Raw genomic sequence first — 20,847 nt, forward strand, 5'->3', positions numbered from 1 at the left:
ATAGTTTCATGTCCAAAAAGTGCGTATATAAATAATATTTGGATGCAAATGTTGTCTCTACGGTTATTTATTTTTTGGATTACAAAAGGGTATCTAACCTATGTGTTGATAGTAAAAATATTATAATTATACTTATATAAAATCATTTAATGAAATGGATCTCACGTTTATTTTTCGCACAAAATTTGGGTTTTGGATTTTTACGGTAAGCCACATTGTGGTTTACGATGTGAATATTTTAAATTACTAGAATCCTACACTCTGTAACTATTCGGTAAACATATAGATTTGTATACGGAATAGGTTAACAGTCGAAGATTATATATGTTATTCACTGTGAGAATTTTCTATATTCCCTGAGTATTTATTAATTATTTTTTTTATCGTGTAATACGAGTAGGTTTATGGCCGAAAAGTATACATACGGCTCATGTAATTATAATCAGATTCTTTTAAATTTTATGCGTTTACTATAAGTACACTAATTTACGATTGGGATCACACAAAATAATTGTTCTAATAGAGAACGGTTTCGAATAAATTTATATTCATCATAATAATACGGACAGAATCTACAGTTTATGAAAATTTAGCCCGAACATTACATTTCAAACCCTATACAGTCGCGTAGGTCCGTTTGATTTTTTCCCTAAATTGTTTATAGATACGTGCGTCCTCGTACAACGTGCTGTGTTGGTTATACGACAAAATATCTCTATTAAAAATATCTCCGTCAAAATTATTTCCAATACAAATATCTCCCGATTCCCTCGAACACGATTTATTCTATAGCCATCTGATAGAGAAAATGTTATTATTAACGATGATAGTGATTGTACTTTGTACTTCCCTCTATCATAGTCCGCTTACTAATGCAGATTAAGTAATTTTACATGTATAGGTACCTAATCGATAAATAATAATTTAGCGAGAAAGCCGGAACTGTGTCACACACTGACACTGCGTGACATTGGTTTGTGTTATGCGTGTGTGTTAACGTTACTACTACCTAAATATGCCTTTAAAATTTGTTAAAAGCCAAAAAGGCAACAACTTTTAATAAACGACGCATTCATATTATACAAAATTAAAAGGGGCTAATGATAAATGTATTTGGCGTTGTGTCGATAACCAAAAATATAAATGCCGCCTAAATTTAAAATCAGTATATGAAATTGCTATGAGAGTTTTGAAAAATAAACCTCGCACAAACAACTCAGTGGAAGGCTGACACCATGCATTTAATTCAGCATTAGGAGCAAATCACGTTACCATTTGGAAGTTTATCACATTTTTAAAATAGGAACAAGCTTTACAAAAGGTAGTAATAGATATTGTATCATACAAATTTAAAATATTGAATAAAATAAATTGTATTAAAAATGGAATGTATATTTTACAGGTTCGGTTAGAAAAATTAATTTCTGGAGAGCCTAGTCCAAAAAAAAAAAAATTTAAGAACCACGATGAAATGATATTGAAAGTAGTGAAAAAATTCAATGAAACTCTAGCCCTTCTTTACTTAAGAGGAATCGCTCAAAACATTAAATTTTAAAACATAATTTTTTTTATATATTTTTTTTTTTACGATTATGAGTGAAATAATATTAATACATAATAATAATAAATTTGTTGGAGATATTTTGACCACTGTGTTATCGTGTTGACATAGTCACAAAAACCACATAGGTATTGCACAAAATATATACCTACCTACTTGCCTGTCTAAAATAATATTAATTTTAAGAAACATTAAGACATATCAGGAATTATAAACTATTTATCACAGAACATTATGTATGAAATCAATAAATTATATTGAATAAATTAGTAACTGCAGGTTAGGCATGAGCACGCCGTGTTTCACGTGATGGCCATCATGGTAAAATTGGTGAAGCAATTTATAATTGTTGTAGTAGTGTGAGCTATACTGTTAGTATATTAACGGCTAATTAATAGTGGTCTAATTAGTATTATAAATTATAACACTTAAAATCCGGCCTCATCACGAGTTTATCTAAACGTTACATATTATGTACATCGATAAACGTTTTTATTTATTTTTATCAACATCGTTGGACGGATAATAATTATAATATTACGATTAAGTATTTACTAGGCATATATTACAAAATATTATTACACTATTATTATTGATTAACATTTATTATGGACTGCTGTCTGTGTTAAAGGGCAAAAAAACAAATATTATGAATATAGGTAATATAGAAAATTAAATAATAGGAATATATGTGCCTATTTCGTCAGTGTTTTATTCATTTTCAATAAAAATAATAAGAAACATCATACAAAACTAAAAACTTTACGACCTTGCATTGACGTTCTTGACTCAATGGAGGGGGAATTGGGGAAATGGATATCTCATGCTTTTTTTTTTATTATTCCAAATAACTGATACAGTTTGTATTGGAATATTTTTCATGCTCTTTATCTGTAAGTGGCAAACTGGCAAATAATAATAATATATATTTTTTAATAATTGATAATTTTTGATTTATTATATTTTTCCATATTTTAAATTCTGATAGCATTGCGCTATTATTTTATAATTATGTACACAATATTGTAGGATTATAATGTGGGAATATATTGTTATACTGTAATAACACCGATCGATAGTTATTTCGGGTATCATCGTTGTTATTTATAACAGTTTGGAGTGCCATCAAAATCATGAAATGTTTAACATCGAAAACAATAATAGCGAATAGTAGAAAATTCTTCTTGTAATAACAATAATATTATATTATTATTATAAGAAAATTACGTGTGTAGTACACCTAAATAGAATAATAACAATTTCATCATTCCATTTTGTACTTTTGGGACTCGATCGCGTACCTAACAAAGATAAGCGGTTGAGCCATTACTGAATCCGTAGTCGTCCATAGTCTTAGTTGTAAGTAGGTATACCTAATAATACTTATCATATCCAAGTAATTATATTACGTCGTATGTTAAAATTTTATAATTATTGGATAATTTCGAAAATATTGTTTATGAGTGTCTTAGTTTAATTTTTAATTGGAAAATAACGGTAAGTTATTGGTATAATGGTATTGACTGAAAAGTTAATAAAAGTAATATACCTATTACAGTAAATTCCCGTTACAACGAATACCAATATAACGAAAAATCCCGTTATAACGAAAGTCATAGAAGTCCCCCGCCGAAAATCAGGGCTTATAAAGAGCTTATTCGAATTTTCGTTTCAACGAAATTTCCGTTATAACGAAAAAAAATTCGGTCCCCTGGAGTTCGTTGTAACGGGATTTTACTGTATATAGTATGATAATAATATTAATTGATATAAGTTATATATCATATATTATATATGTACTACTAATTATTATAATAATTAAATGTAATATTAGTCATACAATAAATGCAATGTTTTATGCAAAAATTAATTTAACCAGATGTACCTATACATTGTAAAATTTATTTTTTTGATATAAGGTTTTTAACAACTTCCACGTTTCTCTAGCCATCGTTGTCAAAGTTTTGTACTTGGTCATTTCTCGTTGATTTATAACCTAACCTAATTATAGCAATTGAATTCAAATTTAACAAATACCTAAATACATATCACAATCACGTATCTGTGTACCTAACGACCTTGCAAATGCTTACCGTAGGTTCAGAGTTTAGACTTAATCTAGTCTATGAGTCTTAATCTTAATAACGATTAACGACGAAAAGAATGATTTCAATGATACGTGTTTCAATTTTACTATACGAACAATATTTAATATTAAAATATGAATATAGATTCTTTCTGGTTAAGTTTAGTTTCAAAATATTCAACTATTTATTATAGAAAACGATGAAGTACTGTAATTGTTACCATTTTACACGTTCTATCTAAATGAATATAGTCATTTTTGCCATGTCCTATGCTCAATATCAAAATTAATATTAGTACCTATTTGTTTAAAAATTATTTAATATTGCTATTCCAAACCGAATACTGAATAAAGGGATTGTGTAAAAAACATATACAAGCTAGCAAGCACAAATATCGTATACAATTGTAAAGCCATTAAATTTAATGTTATTAAAAAATATATTTCTGTTTAATCTTATTTTAAATCAAACGATAAGACTATAGTGTTTGTTGGTACTTGTGGGTTATCGCGACTACCTTGATGCGGTGCCGGTTGGCGACTGTTCGATATAGTGAACACACGCCAGCGACCTGTGTCGTTTATCTCTTGTAAAATAAAAAATGATGCTTTATAATATAGTAATAAAATTTACAAAATTATCGAATATCTTATCATTTTCTTTTATTATAATAATACGTCGATTAATGTATAATACTGTTACACAATATTATACAATTTACAAATTATTTATGGGAGTATACTCGTAAAATTTGAAACTTATGTCTTCAGTTATGACGTCAATTTCTTAATTTTTATCTTAAATAATTTAGCAATTGATTTGTAGTGGCCAATGTTTTGCGATTAATAACATATTTATTTTATTTTAATTCTATGGACTGAGCCTTTTAAAACATACAACATTTGAAATAATTGTAATTGAAATAACAGATAATGTACAATTACAATAACTTATAGGTAATTTATAAATTATTCATGAATATATTAAGAGTAATAGAAAATCGTTAAAGACATAATTGGCATGATATTCGGTGATTTGGCCATGGTTTTGCACTTGTAGCTATTGCGGGACGCGTCAGGATTTGCATTAGCAAATAGCAATTATAGACATTAGACGTTTTAAAAGTTCATTAGCCATATAGTTCGTGGTGGCATGAGATAAATAGAAGGGGCAGTGCCACAGTGGAAGGAGATGGGACTTTATTGTAACAGATTAGAGAGAGCAGTATAGAATGTATAGATGAATTGATGTTATTATTTAATAACCCTGTAAGGAATTTAATACTAGCTATATGACAACACTCGGCTAATAATAGGAAGACAACACACAATATTTAACTGGTCTTCTATGTGTATAAGTTTGTCTTCAGATACAGTTCGCTTGATATAATTTCAAGTATAAGCCATAAAATATAAATTAATAATCGACTAAAGAGTGGACAGGTAAACAAAAAAATATTTAAACGTTGTATTTACTTTTTATTGTATATTAATATTATTATTAATTAAAAAATAAATAACTACCTTCGTCACATGAAGTTTACGTCATATGAATATAGGTGTGATATGATATAGTATTATGATAGTATGATAGTATGGCATCAAAAAATAAAAAAGAAGATGCCCAAAAATACAATAGTAATTTAAAGTTTAAAATAATAACTGCAATGAAGTTATTTTCCCAAATATTTACAGAATTTTAATCATATTGGCTATTTATTGATAACAGCTATACTTACCGGCTACCAGTGATATTTCCTTTTACTCCTTTTCTAGGTTAACTCTTTGATGTTTGAAATCGTATTTACGTGAAAATCGTTTATAAATGTTCTTGCACTAGGTGGTGATGAATATGCATAACAATGTCAACAGAAAATATAGATAAACGTGAACTGAATATGTTAAAAATTGTCGTGTACTTAAAAAAAAAATAAATATAAAAAGGGTGGGCAAGTGGGTATCGCTTTGCTATATAGTTGAGATGGAGAGTAGGTCACTATAATGGATGTGTTAAATTTGAATGCAATGACGTGTGTCATGTATCATTGTAAACGATTATAAAACGATTCTGAACGGGAATGATTTGTCAGTCTAGGATAATACAGTAATATAATTAGTAGGATATATTATATTATTAGGTACCTATATTTAAATTGTAATTTATATCGTTATTTTACGTGATTTCATAAAAAATTAAATTTCATACGTTCATAAATTTTTTTCTATATTGATGCTGAATTTTTTTTTCAGTTATTTGAAAAAAAAGTTATGGAAAACCTTATATTGGGTTTTTTTAACCTTAAGAATTTAAGATAAATCACAAAAATGTTATGAATTTTCAACTTCGAAATTCCTAGCAAATTTTCGCGATTTTGATATATTTCGTAAACATTTGAACTTTAAATGCTTATAAATAAAAATTGTGACTAACGATTTTTGATTTTTTTTTTTTACTACGATGAGTATACAATTTATAATAAACCTTGTATTAAATTTTAAAGATTTTATCGGCATTTCAAAAAAAAACTTAGAAAAATCGAAAATTTTAATTGTCTATTAATCGTAAATAGATAACGCTAATATAAACATTTAGTGAACATTTCAAATGTTTACAATCGTTCGTTTTTAAGTTACAGTAAAATAAAAAAATCGATTTTGTCCAAAACTGGTTATGCGTAAAAATTCCCGTTTTCTGTTACTTTTTTAGGGTTTTTCCTAGCACTTTTGAAAATTACTGGAAATTATTTACTTTTAACCCCCCAATGTACCCACTACATGAATTTTCCTTTTCAAAGAGGGACTGAAGACAAAAATCAAAGCATTATTACTACTCCAAAACGTGATGACACACACAAAAAAAAAAAAATTAAATAAAAAAACACACCCATCATTGTAAAATTAATACATTCATCACTCTGTTCAGAATTTAAAATTAGTTTAGGTATTATTTTCTTTTTTTTTATTTTATACCTATTTTACTATAAATTGTTATTGATAAATAATATAGTATATTCTATATTATATTATTTTTCATAACCCTTAGAAATTTCTGGCAATACATATTTATATAATTCCGGGCATTCCGACATAATATTGTAACTACATTTAGTACATTCTGTGAATTTGGTTTTTCGTGTGGAATACGTTATGCTGATTTGATATATGTATAATATTAAAATGATGTAAAGGCTTATACTTGTCCAGGTAATATTATACTTAAGAATTATGATTATTGCGAAATTTTAAAAATAATTTTCAATTATAGAGTATAATTAATATGCAACTATTAATAATAATATTACGACTCTATACGGTTAGCTTAATAAACACTATAACACATAGACTTTTATATTTGTTAGATATTTCACTAAATAAGGATTTCTGAATTGTATGGGTATCGCTAATGCTTGTATTTCATATTACTATTACTATTACTATCATTATTTTCTCAGTTGATAAAGTTGGTAAATCAATTCGGATTTGTAAATAATAATTTAATGTTCCAATTCTAATTATATTATAATATATAAAATGTATTTATTATTTTATACATTTTATTTATACAATCATTACTATCATCCTACAAAATTATGGTTCTAATGAACACATATATGACTATTCTGTAAATAATATATCTTGTAAATGTTGACTTTCTAAAATGTCATTGTTGCATCAATGCGCATATTGATTTCATCATCTGTACCTAATCAATTACTTTAAACAATCTTATTGTTTTCACGGAGACACCAAGAGCAAACTGCACAGTTTATTAAAAATCGTTTTAGAAATAATTGTATGACAAAACTGTTTAATGTTTACTAAAATATTTGCTTTTATCATACTAACCGATTTTAGTGTTTCTGGTATCTTTGTGGCTTTGTCCTTTGGGCTTTGATAATATCTTTTTAAGAGGTAAAAATCTTTTTTCGGATCGTTTTGGTGATGAATAAATGTCTTATATGTCGTTGTTAGTATCAACAAATACTAAATAGTAAATAGTCTCAAACAGTTTGCTCTTGGTACCCAAAACGCGTTTTATGTGTGTTTATTTTATCGAAACAAAATAATGTATTTTTAATTAGAGTAATATTAATAAGTTATACCTATTTAAAATATTTATGTCTCTGGTATTTTGATACATAGAACATACATTACCTAAATAGTATAATAAATAAACACTAGAACTAAAATCTACAATCTAAATATTGGTCATAGACTCATAGGTATTTTAGTACTTATTAATAGCAGTAAATTATATAAATGGTGCTCTGAAACTTAAATATTGTTATAAAACCAACATAGTGTGAAGATATGAAACACGAGATTTATTTTTTAAATAAAAATTGGTAAATAATAAATTTTTTTAAGATTTTAAGACACTTAATACTAGTTTATTTAATATATTAGACATAAAATGATTCTTTAAAATATATTTTAAAAAAGTCTTTAAGCATTTTTAAGTTTAAAAATTAAAACAAATGATTATCATTCATCAAACAACGAATAATTACTAGGCTGAGATTGACATTTTTTTGCGCGAATAATTATTAAAATAATCTTAAAAGTCCCCGTGGAACGTCACGTTTAGGCAATTAAATGAACAGTAAACACGGCCATAATCGGGTAAAAAAGTCCGAAGAAAAAAACTAGTTATTATTTATTTAAAAAAAAATCACAGGTAAAAATATTTATTATAGGAATAAATCATTTTCATTTAAAAAAATCAACTGTTACAACTTTTATTTAGATCTTGTTCTAATATTGTGACCATTTTTATCTAAAGATTCTTCAATTATAGTTTAATTATATTACGCATTATATTTCTGTTAAAATTTGTAAGCTGACATTTGTTTCAAACATTATAATTTTTCGGAAGTTTTCGATTTATTATCCATCAATAAAAACTGCTGTCCATTAACTATAAAGCTCAGTCACTTAAAACATAAACTTTTTCATATTTTCCTACGAAATAAAATAAAAACAAAATGTTGGTTAAATAAAGTATTTTCCTTCTATAAAATTATAATTTATGAAATTTAATGTAAGATTACTGTAACCTAGTTAGTTTATTTCTAATTTATCGTTTTATAACAATTTCTTTGGTAGAAACCGAAATGTGGTGCACCGTCGTAGGATAATTTTTAACCTGGGTATTGTAAATAAATTATACTTTTTAATTACTATTTAATTTATCACTACAGTTTATTGAAAAGAAAGGCTTATTTTAACATTTGTGAATTATTTATAAATAATTATAGAGTTTCTGAATAAAATAAAGGTTCTGTAGTTCTGTACGAGATTCTGTGTTATACTTATTATTGTTCGATAGTCTCAATCGAGCACCGACTCTCGGGGCCCGTGCCCGTGGTCCGTTCCAAGCATCTAAAATGTGCTATCTCAGCCTTTTAAGTCACGTAGGCCATCGTGGGAACCGGATGGTTCTCATATACACCTCATCTGACATTTCCCTGATTCAACACATTCGTAACGATGTAATAATATTATATACGGGTGTCCCGTGATATTTACCCATTACGATATCTCCTGTCTCCTGACATAATAGAGATATCAAAATTATGCACAAAATTAAGACTCACAGGGACAACAAGGACTAAATGTATTTCATTTTTTAATTTAAGGTAATATGTTTTGGCGAAAAAGCTAAAAAAATAATTTTTTATTCAATTTGAAAAAAATCGAGTATAACCATTTTATAGTTTATTTTTCTTAAAATGTTAGCTTTTAAACATTTTATTTTCATTGGCATCGTGGTTTTTAATATTTTTTTTTATGTTCAGAGAATATCTTTGTATTATTAAACGGGCACGACCGCATGTTTGATAACATTGGCACTTCTATGGTATTTAAGGTATTCAATAATTGAAATAATTCACAATGTTTCTCCAAACTAAAAAAAATATTAAAAATCATAATATTATAAAGAAAATAAAATGCTGAAACGTCAAAATTTTCAGAAAAATAAACTACAAAATGGTTGTCTTCGATTTTTTTTACTTTTTTTTTACCAAAAAATTAAATTAAATTAAAATATGTTCCAGCAAGTTTCTATAAAAAAACAAAATTATAATATCTCTATTATTTTAGAAGACATAGCAATGGGTAAATTTTCGTGGGACTGCACTCTGTATTGTCTGCGTGTAGCATACGAGTATATGCAAATATATGGGTATTCGGTAAAAAAGACCAAGGAAAAAAGAACAAGTTGTAAAAATTTGAATATATAAAAAAAGAATAAATATATTAATTGATTATGAAGATTAAAAATGATTATATTTATTCACATTTACACGAAAAATATATCAAATTATTATTATTTATCATTTATCAATTAATGATAATATCATATTATAATTTTACAAGAGTAAAAAATAAAAAATTTAGCGTGTTGCTGGTAAAATTTTCTCTAAAATAATATACAAATAATAAGTTACTTTTTCAACTCCTTTATTGGATTTAAAAGTTTCCATTTCAAATGTATTTAATACATTTAAATATAAAAATTCATAAAAAACTACATTTTTTAAAAGAAATACATTTATATTTCAATATTTTAAAAATGATATTAAAAATTATACATTTTTCTTAAAGATTAGATACCGACGGTTATTAAGAGAATATCAGCGTGGTATATGTTGTCTCCATCTAATCCACGCGCAACATAGCAAATTTTACGTTCACAATAATGACTATATTATAATCAGTAAGGTATAACCATATTAATTTCTCAAATTAGAGTAAAATGACCTCTTATAAAATTTAAAGTTAAGAACATTATCTAGGGCATCTCATAAGTGTTTTATTATATTTTAATTTTAAAGCGAGTTATGAGTATTTTAAAACTGTAAATTATTTATACATCTTAAAAAACTCAAATTTCGATGTGGGTGCATAAGCGTGCGCACTGCGCAGACTATAAAAGCGGCTAGTGCCTATATTTATTATCGGCCTTCTGATGTCTGATCAACCATTTTAACCGATTTAACCATGTTCTTACATAGTAAAATATAATTTTAAGTATATTATTTTAAATATTTTATACTAAACCGGTACTAATAAATTAAAATAAAGTATAATTATCTAACAAATATAATAATTATGAATTACATAGCTAGAAATCATAAACGTATTTTGTGTACTTATAGAGATGAGACATTTGTCTATTAACCATATATTATTGAATTCATATATTACTGCATTTAAATCTACCTTTGATAACATTTCTTGATCTGTGAAAAGCAGTAATAATGAGTAATGACTCCAAACGTTCATGACCCATTGTACTGCATAATTTGTTTTAACATTTTTTTATTACTATGGTTAATTTTGAAAAAAAACGCATTCACACGTACAGTTAGTTACAGGTATGATTGTAAACATTTTTAAAGTTTTAAAAACACAAGTATATACTGTGGAATTTCTAGTTTTTTTCCAACTAATAAACCCATTCATAAACAATTTCACTAGTAGAACCATTTAGTTGCATAACATTTTGATAATTTTTTTAAAGTTTCAGTTCAGTAAATAAATCTTCCTCTGAAACCTTGGAAATTATTAACAACATTTTTGTAGTATTTTGAGTTATATTCATCATATTTAACGTGCATACCATAGCATAAAATTTATCCTGCTTAAATCTTAAATTAACCATAATGAATTATTCATTTTTTTTTAAATTCGCTTTAACTCACGCCTATGTATGGGTGTATGCGTATTGTGTAAATGTAAATGTGTGCGTAGGTATTAGGTAGTAAGTGATCATTTTTTAATTTATATAATCAATTAATACATTTAAAATTTTTAAAAATTGTTCTTTTTTTCCGGGATTCAAATATATGCTTATATGCATAAGAAACAATATTACTCGTTTAGTCATTTACAACAAAATAATAAAGCTTCGTCTGGTATGTTACTAACAGCTTTCGAAAATATTTGATTAGGTTTGTCACAGCTAAGCTCTTCTCGATCGTGATTTAATTTCTTTTTTAAAGTGTTCAATTTATTATTAATATTAATAGCAATTTATTGTCCCCCCATGTGGTTGTGTACAATTTGAATTTTGAACTGCATATCAGTTAACTCCAACGACGAAGACAGTATTTCCGCACAATTATACTTTGCAGTTTTCTTACTATATTTCCACCGTTTTATTTTTGCCAACGTATATTGAACTATTGAGGTACTCTCGACATAATATGAATAATCACTCACAATTATTTTGGTGCCTTTTTCAATCATTGTCCTAGGCAGAGCTTGCGCTAAAAAGTATCTATAAGAGCTGCATAGTGCACACCCTGTTTGTTTTACAGAAGTAAAAACTTTTGACACATAAATAACACATACCTACTATCAGAAATATTATATATATATTATACATCATATTATCATAATGTATAAATATTGACAGTTTAAATAACCAAATTCTTTAAATAATCACTATTTTCCATTTGGTGATGGTTAATTTGAGCACAATTGCACAATCACAATATTTGACGGCATAACACGATGGCGATATCTATGGTTTATCTTAAAGACCGTTAATTTAATCTCTTGATATTCATAGAATAATGATCAATGTTTCAATCATAATTCCTAATAAATTCGGCGAACAAAATAATATCAAATGATACCTATGTTATAAGCTCATAGACATATAGAATTAATTATTAAAAATTCAAAACATATTATTTTTTATGAACTGCACGTTAGCGCAAGCTCTGGTCGTAGGACTTTATGTTGGTCTATCACCGGTCTAATACCTTGTCATAATGTCATGTATAGGTATTTATCAATTTTTACCTTGTTAGGTACGTCCGGCCGTGGATAAATCCAATACAGAGTAATCACGTCATATCAGAATATTACGATTGTATTACATTATTACACATGAAACCAGACTTGGAATAATTGGAACCAATTTTAAAAGAATATTGTCAAATGTCAAGTAGGTATTCAAACCATAAAAAATATTAATTTATAACGCTATAAATTAATATAAACATTGTATAATAATATTATATTATTAGTCGAGATAACGTTATCTTGGTTCAATAACTTCACGATTTTTTATCACGCTGTCGAACTCTTTAACTATATAATAATTACAGGTAAAAACGTAGGTTAATTTATAAAATCATGCCAATTAAGTGTAATGCGCTATTACTACGATCTAAGGTCACGTCTTAAAACCGTCAGTCATTAAATTAAATTACCCATGTCGTGACACAGTGAACCGATATCACTGCACTTGTGGGCCGACAATTGCCGCTCGTAAGTCGTAGGTCAAGTTTGAGGTGTAGTACAACTACTCGTATTACACTCGATTGGTAATGGTTTTGAATTTCTGATTACTATTACTATTCGTTGTGATGATAACTTACTATGTTTTTGATGTATTTCATAGCCCGTAATTGGCAGTCGGTCAATGTTCACCGTTACACGACCATTAGGATGGCGGTTGCCCATGTCTGTGTTGTCAATTGTTCGCCATCACAGCCATCCATCGACACAATTGATTATTAGTAGACTCAGCAGCACAAAACCACGAGCCCGTTCAAGGATGTCGTTGCCCCGTCTGCCCGCTGTCAGCAGCGTTTCACCCAGAGTGCTACGGGTGTTAGGATGCAATCCTGGTTTCATGACGCTACAGGGTACGAATACTTATGTGGTTGGCACGGGTGAGCGGTATGTTTTATGTAGTGGCATCAAAATATATAGGGTTTAGGTGATACGTTGTAAAATTTGGTTGTAGATTTTTTTTAGGTCATCATCTCTTAATCTGTTTTCCATTTATAATAATATGAAATTTCACATAATTTATGAGAACACAGCACCTCAGTTTTAGGTTTCCTGGTCATTGATATTTAATTAATGTTTTTAGCCAATTTGAATTATTAAATGTAAAATACTTTGTATGTTAAAGTTGAATTAGCTACTGAAAATGGTAATGCATATTTGTATTATCATGATCTACAATAGGACAAATTTGTACACTAACATTAAAATTGCAACATAAATTTATATAGTTAAAAATGTTTTTAGGTTTTTATTTCTCATCAAAAACATATTATATATTTTAAATACATTTTACTTATACACTTTTGTAAATACTTGGGACATGAGCTTCTAGTTATAAAATATATAATAATATTGAGGTGTAATCAGTAAAATCTTGATTATGCCAGGGTAATAATTAAAGTTAGGTGATTGTAAAATATGTGTTTATTTTTTTTGAAAATATGCAAAAATATGCAACATAAAATGTGAAAAAAACATGATATTTAAAACATAAAAACTACATTTTTAAGTTCTAAAATCTTATTAAAAAATTATTATTATAAGCGTAAGCTATTAATGTTATTTAAATGTATAATATAAAACAATGATGAAAAGTTTAAAATTTTCAAAAATGATCTTCTGTTGGATAAAAAGCCACTGTTCAACATCACATATCTTAATTGTTGAGTTTTTAAATTTTGCAACTTCCCAATCTTTATTCATGTATTAGTTTCCATTTCAAGTATTACATATTATTGACATAGATTTTAGTCCTCAATATTTTCTTATGGGTTTTTGTAATTTTTTATTGATCTTTTAAGCATTTGTATAGACCAAGTTTGATTTTGGCGTTTTCAACAATGTTTATACTTTTATCAAGTGAAACATACTTAATACCTACTATACCTATATAAAACCTTGGATATTTTTTGTACAGATAAAATTTAATTTTTTTTCTCTTACTAATCATCACTGTTTAAATATACATGCATTTTAAATCTTAATAGTTAAAATATGTAATGATATTTAATGATTTCATTATAAAAAAAGCAGTAATCAGAAATGGCAAAAAAGAAAAAAAGATGCTAATGTATATAAATCCAGCCTTAGTAATAATAACTAAAAATCTAATATCATTGTCTAACTATTAAAAAAGTTTTTATCATTTTAATTAGATAAGTATATTTTTGAGTTTTACGCTATTTATTGTATAAATTATAATTATTTTATATTAAAATTACATTTTTATTTTATTTATTAATATTATATTTTATTACAGACGTATATTGATTGACACAGGAGAGCCAAACTTTCCGGAATACATAAAAAATCTTCAAGAAACAATGATTAAGTATAATTTTCAACTTGATCATATTATAATATCACATTGGCACTCAGATCATATTGGCGGGGTAAATAATGTGTTGGATATGATCACTAATAAAAATGGTAACTTATAAAATATATACCTAATGCATATAATTATATTAGAGTAGAATAAATTACATTTTGATGAATCTATAGCAAGTGTTAACATGCCAGCTTTTAGAAAAACTATGTATAATGTAAATGTTACAGAATATTTCAAGTTAAATAACCATAAATTATGCAAGTACACTTCTTGTATTGTCATACAATTATTTTTATACACGATTATTGATATTATGTTAACAACAAATTTCATGGAATATATTTATTACTAATATTAAATTTTGGTGAGACATACCTAATTAGAAGTAGAGCATACAGACTTTTAACTGTAGAATTCATATAAGTCTACAAATTTATATTCTGTATAAATTCAAAAGAACTACTATGCTATTTAAGCCATTAATTACTGTTAAGATTATAAAAAAATAAAAGTAAAATTAATATTCATAGTAGTTATAAGTTTAAAAAATATGTCAATAAATAGTAAATAATTTTGTTTATAACTTGAATGAATTTCTAAAGCCATTGCTTATAATTTGTGCATTTAAAATTAAAATTTTTAAAACAAAACATGATATTTTAATATTTATGAAAAATCTTTTGTAAAAATATATTATTATTATTTTTTTTTTAAATAGCTACTCGTATAATTAAAATACCATTTTTTTTTACATTTTTCATATTAAATTCTTATAAGTTATTGTCACTTTTCTAAAATGTGTTTCAATATCAATTTTAATCTGTATAATTTGTATTAATAATCATAAATGGTTTATATTTTTATATTTTATCAAAATTAAATAATATTTTCTTAATAAGAATATAAATAAATATTAATTTATATTTTAGAATGCAAAGTTTGGAAGTTTAATCCAAAAATAGGTAAAAAGCGGGATTACAACTTTCCACTACATTTTGTTGAGAATAAACAAAAGTTTCATGTTGAAGGTGCTACTTTAATGTAATTATTTATTCTTCCTTTGCTATTAATATTAAATAAAAATTATATTTTTACCATATAATATTTTCAGAATTTATCATACACCAGGACATACAACTGATCATATAGTTATGTTTTTGGAAGAAGATAATGCATTGTTCTCTGCTGATTGTGTGCTTGGAGAGGGAACTACTGTGTTTGAAGATCTAACTGAATATTTAAACTCATTACAATTGATTTTAGATCTAAACCCAACAGTTATATTTCCTGGTCACGGTTCTGTTATAAAAGTAATTAATATATTTAGTTATTTTTAAACATAAAATGTTAAGATACTGTAACATGGTCGAGGGAACCTGGTTACAATATTAGTTATCCATAAAAGGTTTTCTTTTGCTTATGAATAAGTTTTTAGCAGCTGGGGGGTTAGATCATTGTATATGAGGTTTTTTTTTTTATCAATAATAAGATTATTTGGCTTATAAATCTATAATTATTATTATATTTAAAATAGTACTTTACTATCTTGGAAGATAGCTGTTAATAAGTGTATTGGTAATTTTGCTCGTGTTATTAGTTAGTCTTGAACTGCTTACCGTGTCAAGTTAAATTAATAATAAGTTTTATAGATAATTTAAAATATTATGTATATGTTACGGGCAATGTGGAATACCGGGCAATACGTACATTGCCCGGTCAATGTGGTCCTGCCCGGGCAATGTAAATCATGAATTTTTTTTAACCAACTAATATTATTTTTTATTATTATTATAAATTATAATCATTAACTATTTATAGTATTCATTTTTTTAAAAAACAATGATTATTAATTTTATTCATGTACCAAAATATTACAAATATTTTAATGGAATAACAAAACAAATTAACAAGTATGTATCATCGTTTTATTTTTATAAACGACACTATATACTTCGTTACTTTGTACATGTTTTAAAAATGGAATCCAAATTTTACGAACATTTGGACAAATATAAGTTATCGAAATGAAAAAGACTAACAGTAATTTTATTAGTAAATCTAAATATTATGAAATAATTAATTATTTAAAACAACTGAAGCTAGAGAAGAAAACTAATTCAAAATTAATGAAAAAATATGACGTAATGACAGTACTAGGAGACGAAAAATTAATTATGCCAGTAACTACAGAAGGTAATTGTATAAAATTATATGCTTATAATGAAGAGTTATTTAAAATTTTACATAAAATACATTTATCTATTGGGCACGGTGGTAGAAATTGTATGGAATATGAAATAAATATAAAATTTAAAAATATAACTAGAGAAACAATAATGTCATATTAAAATTTTTGCGAGTCATGTGAGAGAAAAGGAAATACAGTGAAAAATATGTAATATTTTGGTACATGAATAAAATTAATAATCATTGTTTTTTAAAAAAATGAATACTATAAATAGTTAATGATTATAATTTATAATAATAATAAAAAATAATATTAGTTGGTTAAAAAAAATTCATGATTTACATTGCCCGGGCAGGACCACATTGACCGTAACATATATAAATACTTTTACATATAATTACACTCTTTGAATAATTATGTATTTTTACAAGTCTATTCCAGTATAATTACAATTTTGTATAAAAAAAAATTGTTGCACATCTAAGATTTTTTTAATGCATTAAGTTTCGTTTCCAACTAATATATTGAATTTTTGTTTGTGTTGTGTAATGCATTTTTTTTATGATTTTAATTGTTATTGTATAACATACATTGAATAACTTAAAAATGTTTATTTTTTAGGATCCAATTGTTCGAGTAAATAATTATATTAAGCATCGATTAGAAAGAGAAATGGAATTGTATAATTTGATTAATAAAAGTCCATCTAGATCATTGTCTGAAGAAGAAATTGTAAGTGAAATGTATAAAGTAAGTACAAACTTTTATTATTAGATTTTTTTTCCTTATATATTATGAATCTAACATTGTATTTTTGTTTAATATATTTTTTAATTTGCTTAGGTTATTCCCAATGATTACAAGAGAGTAGCATCGTATATTGTGAAAAATCATCTTGCTAAATTATCAAAAGACGGAAAACTGGTTCTAATTGATGATAAATGGAGAATCAAAGAACAATGAGGTTTTTGATAGAATATATTTTAAATTTAAGTTGTTATAATTTTAAATGTATTTTTTTTTTTTTGTATAAATAATGTTAAACTGGTAAATTTAAAATTTGTACAAGTTAACAATTATAACTAAAGATTGGAATTATATTAATTAAAAACTTATAAAATATGATGCATGAATGCATGAATGAATTATAAGTGGCTAATAATGTACCAACATAATATTGAAATAAACAACAATTTTAATTATAAATTCTAACTATAACAAATGAAATCATTTTTAATTAATTAATTAGTATATTTATTTTATTCTGTTTGTAATATTATATTAATCTGTCATTGGTCTCGTGGTGGGCACATCACTCACCTTGTTAGCATTTTGAGAGCCACTGTTTTATTTATACTAGAGGTCGCGATTACACATGTAATGAACTACACGGATACCCGTGTTTTTACCTATGACGGGGTTAAAGCCCGTGTTATAAAAATACCCGTGTATACCCGGGTATTTAAATACCCGTGACCTTAAATACTCATATATTTAAATAAAATCGTATCGAGCAATTTTAAAATCACCAAAAATGTTTAGATAAAAAGCATACATAGGTAGTAGGTACGTAAATGTAAAGCAATAAAATTGGCAATAAGATAACTTTGCGAATATTTATGTTTGAATCTTAAAACCAGTTTTAATATTATTCTCTTTTATATTATTATACTTATAGCTTTTAGTGTTTATGCCTATATAATATTATACGATAAACGAATGCGTCATACTAATTTTTAAGCATAACTAATAACTATAAAAATAACTTATAATAAATGAGTATTAATATAATTAACTTGTTGTGCTATTTAATCTTATAAAGACTTGTATAAAGAGTTAGGAAAAGTTAGCAAAAAAAATATTTATATTAAAGTATATCTGAATTTTGAATTAATATACAATATACGCACGGGTATTAAATACACGAGTATACACGGATATTAAATACACGAGCTTTAATATATTATTTACCCGGGTATCCGGGCTCCGTGTACCCGTGTATTCTAATACCCGTTCACAACCGCGACCCCTAATTTATACCTTGATTCATCTGATACAATTTATACATTCAATCGACATTTATCTAAATAGACTTTCGTAAATATAATAATTTTATGAATAATTCTTGATTAGATATTTACATGCAAAGTTATTAGTATCTATAAAAGTAAGCTAAGTTCATTCAATAGTATCAATGTGATTTTGTTTTTTGTAAACGTGTGCATATATCTTTGTTTTTGTTTTATTCTAAAATGTTTGAAATGTTATTTTGTGGCTTAGAGAATTGTAAAAAATTAATTATTTAGAAAATTTGGATAATACAGACCCTGATCCCGTTAGGTTAGGTTATTATTATATTTTAATGTATAAAAAATTATAAATTAATTTTTATTGTTTAAAATACAGTGAAACTTCCATATAACGAAGTCGAATAAGCAACAAAAAAAATTTGTAAGATGGAGGAATTTGTTTAATAGAATTACGTATTCATTAACAATAAAGGTCATAATTCTTAAAAATATTTCTTTAAACAGAACATTTTGTAAAATGGAAGTTTGTTATATTATGGAAGTTTCACTATATTTATAATTAAGAAAAGTTGTCAGAACCTTTTTATTAATAGATTAAAATATAAATAATTTGGTGTTGGTTTCAATATTTTATGTTTATTATATAATAAATAATGATGACAAAACAACAAGGTGAGTGCAACACTTACTCAACATCAATATTAAATAGCGATAATAATGACGTGTTAAATTATAAAAATAAAAAAATAGTGTATATTTAAAAATAAATAACACCTGTATCTAACACTTTGACTGCTGACATCGACAAATCGTATTTGTTCTATGTGGCGGGTGTTGACAACCTGTATTACTTTCCAAACTCTCCCAATAATACCAGCATGTTGTGCTTGCGCCACCGTACAGATAAACAATTTAAATTATTTAATTTGCGGTGGTTTGAAATTCCGGATATTTTTCATATTTTAATTATACGAGTACTTACTACTATTATTACGAAAAATGTTCAGTATAGGAGAATCGCTCAGGTCAAACCATGCCGCAGTCAAAGTGTTAAAATATGGTAATTTGTAGTTTTCAAATAAAATAATATATTATGTAGTATTAAAAATGTAAAAGCTTATAGAATAATAATTTATATTTTTTTTATATAAAATATTTAATGAAAAATACTAAACCTTTCAGTATTTAGCATTATAATCTGTTAATAACAACTCAGTTACAAATTAAAAGACATTGCTTTTTATTTAAACTTTAAGGTTTTATAAAAAATGTATAGCATCATAATATGTATCTACATAAACTTGTATTAGTAATTTATTATCGAACTATGTAGTTTATCGATATCAAATTATCACTGTATATTATAAGAAGAATCAAATATGCAAGTAAATACAATTTAGAGAAAATTGTCATAACACTCATAACCCACCAAATATATAATTATGTGCAAAGTAAAATGTCTATGAAATTGTTTAAATTTGAAATATTGACAAAAAAATCTCCATGGTTTTGCATACATGGTTCTATATCTATTTTGTAATTGTATGAAGGTACATATTATGTATATAATTTTGATCTCTAGTTAAAATTTAAAATTATTATAGTACGAGAAGTGAGCTGCATTCTTCACACACCAAGTAGCCGTTTTTGTTCACTGTCATCAAGCACAGGCCATATAGTTATATGGATATAACTACATCTAAAGCATTGTTTACCAAGACATCTAAATCTGCGATTTTGAAGGTGTTATTTTTTTCATTGACTTTACCTTGACTTGCGCTCAGATTAATTCGATTGTATTTTGTATTAGCAGTGGTAAGGAGGAATTCTTAGCAC

The 20,847-nt window shown here is 26.0% G+C and overlaps 1 protein-coding gene across 4 annotated transcripts; it reads left to right on the forward strand.

The window, feature by feature from the left end:
* Nucleotides 1-12,479: 12,479 nt before the first annotated feature.
* LOC132923720 (beta-lactamase-like protein 2 homolog) lies at nucleotides 12,480-20,240 on the forward strand. 4 transcript variants are annotated; one of them, XM_060987666.1, is made up of 7 exons: nucleotides 12,480-12,609; nucleotides 13,069-13,349; nucleotides 14,722-14,891; nucleotides 15,723-15,834; nucleotides 15,905-16,103; nucleotides 17,603-17,731; nucleotides 17,825-20,240. In XM_060987666.1, the coding sequence occupies exons 2-7, from the start codon at nucleotides 13,090-13,092 to the stop codon at nucleotides 17,942-17,944; spliced, it is 990 nt and encodes a 329-aa protein (XP_060843649.1). In that variant the 5' UTR covers nucleotides 12,480-12,609; nucleotides 13,069-13,089; the 3' UTR covers nucleotides 17,945-20,240. The 4 variants fall into 4 exon arrangements, with proteins under 4 accessions (XP_060843649.1, XP_060843647.1, XP_060843646.1 ...); XM_060987664.1 differs by lacking the exon at nucleotides 12,480-12,609 and adding an exon at nucleotides 12,692-12,772; XM_060987663.1 differs by lacking the exon at nucleotides 12,480-12,609 and adding an exon at nucleotides 12,779-12,991.
* The last annotated feature ends 607 nt before the right edge of the window (nucleotides 20,241-20,847 follow it).

This window comes from Rhopalosiphum padi, chromosome 3 (genome assembly GCF_020882245.1).
Source record: "Rhopalosiphum padi isolate XX-2018 chromosome 3, ASM2088224v1, whole genome shotgun sequence".
Taxonomy (NCBI): Eukaryota; Metazoa; Arthropoda; class Insecta; order Hemiptera; family Aphididae; genus Rhopalosiphum; species Rhopalosiphum padi.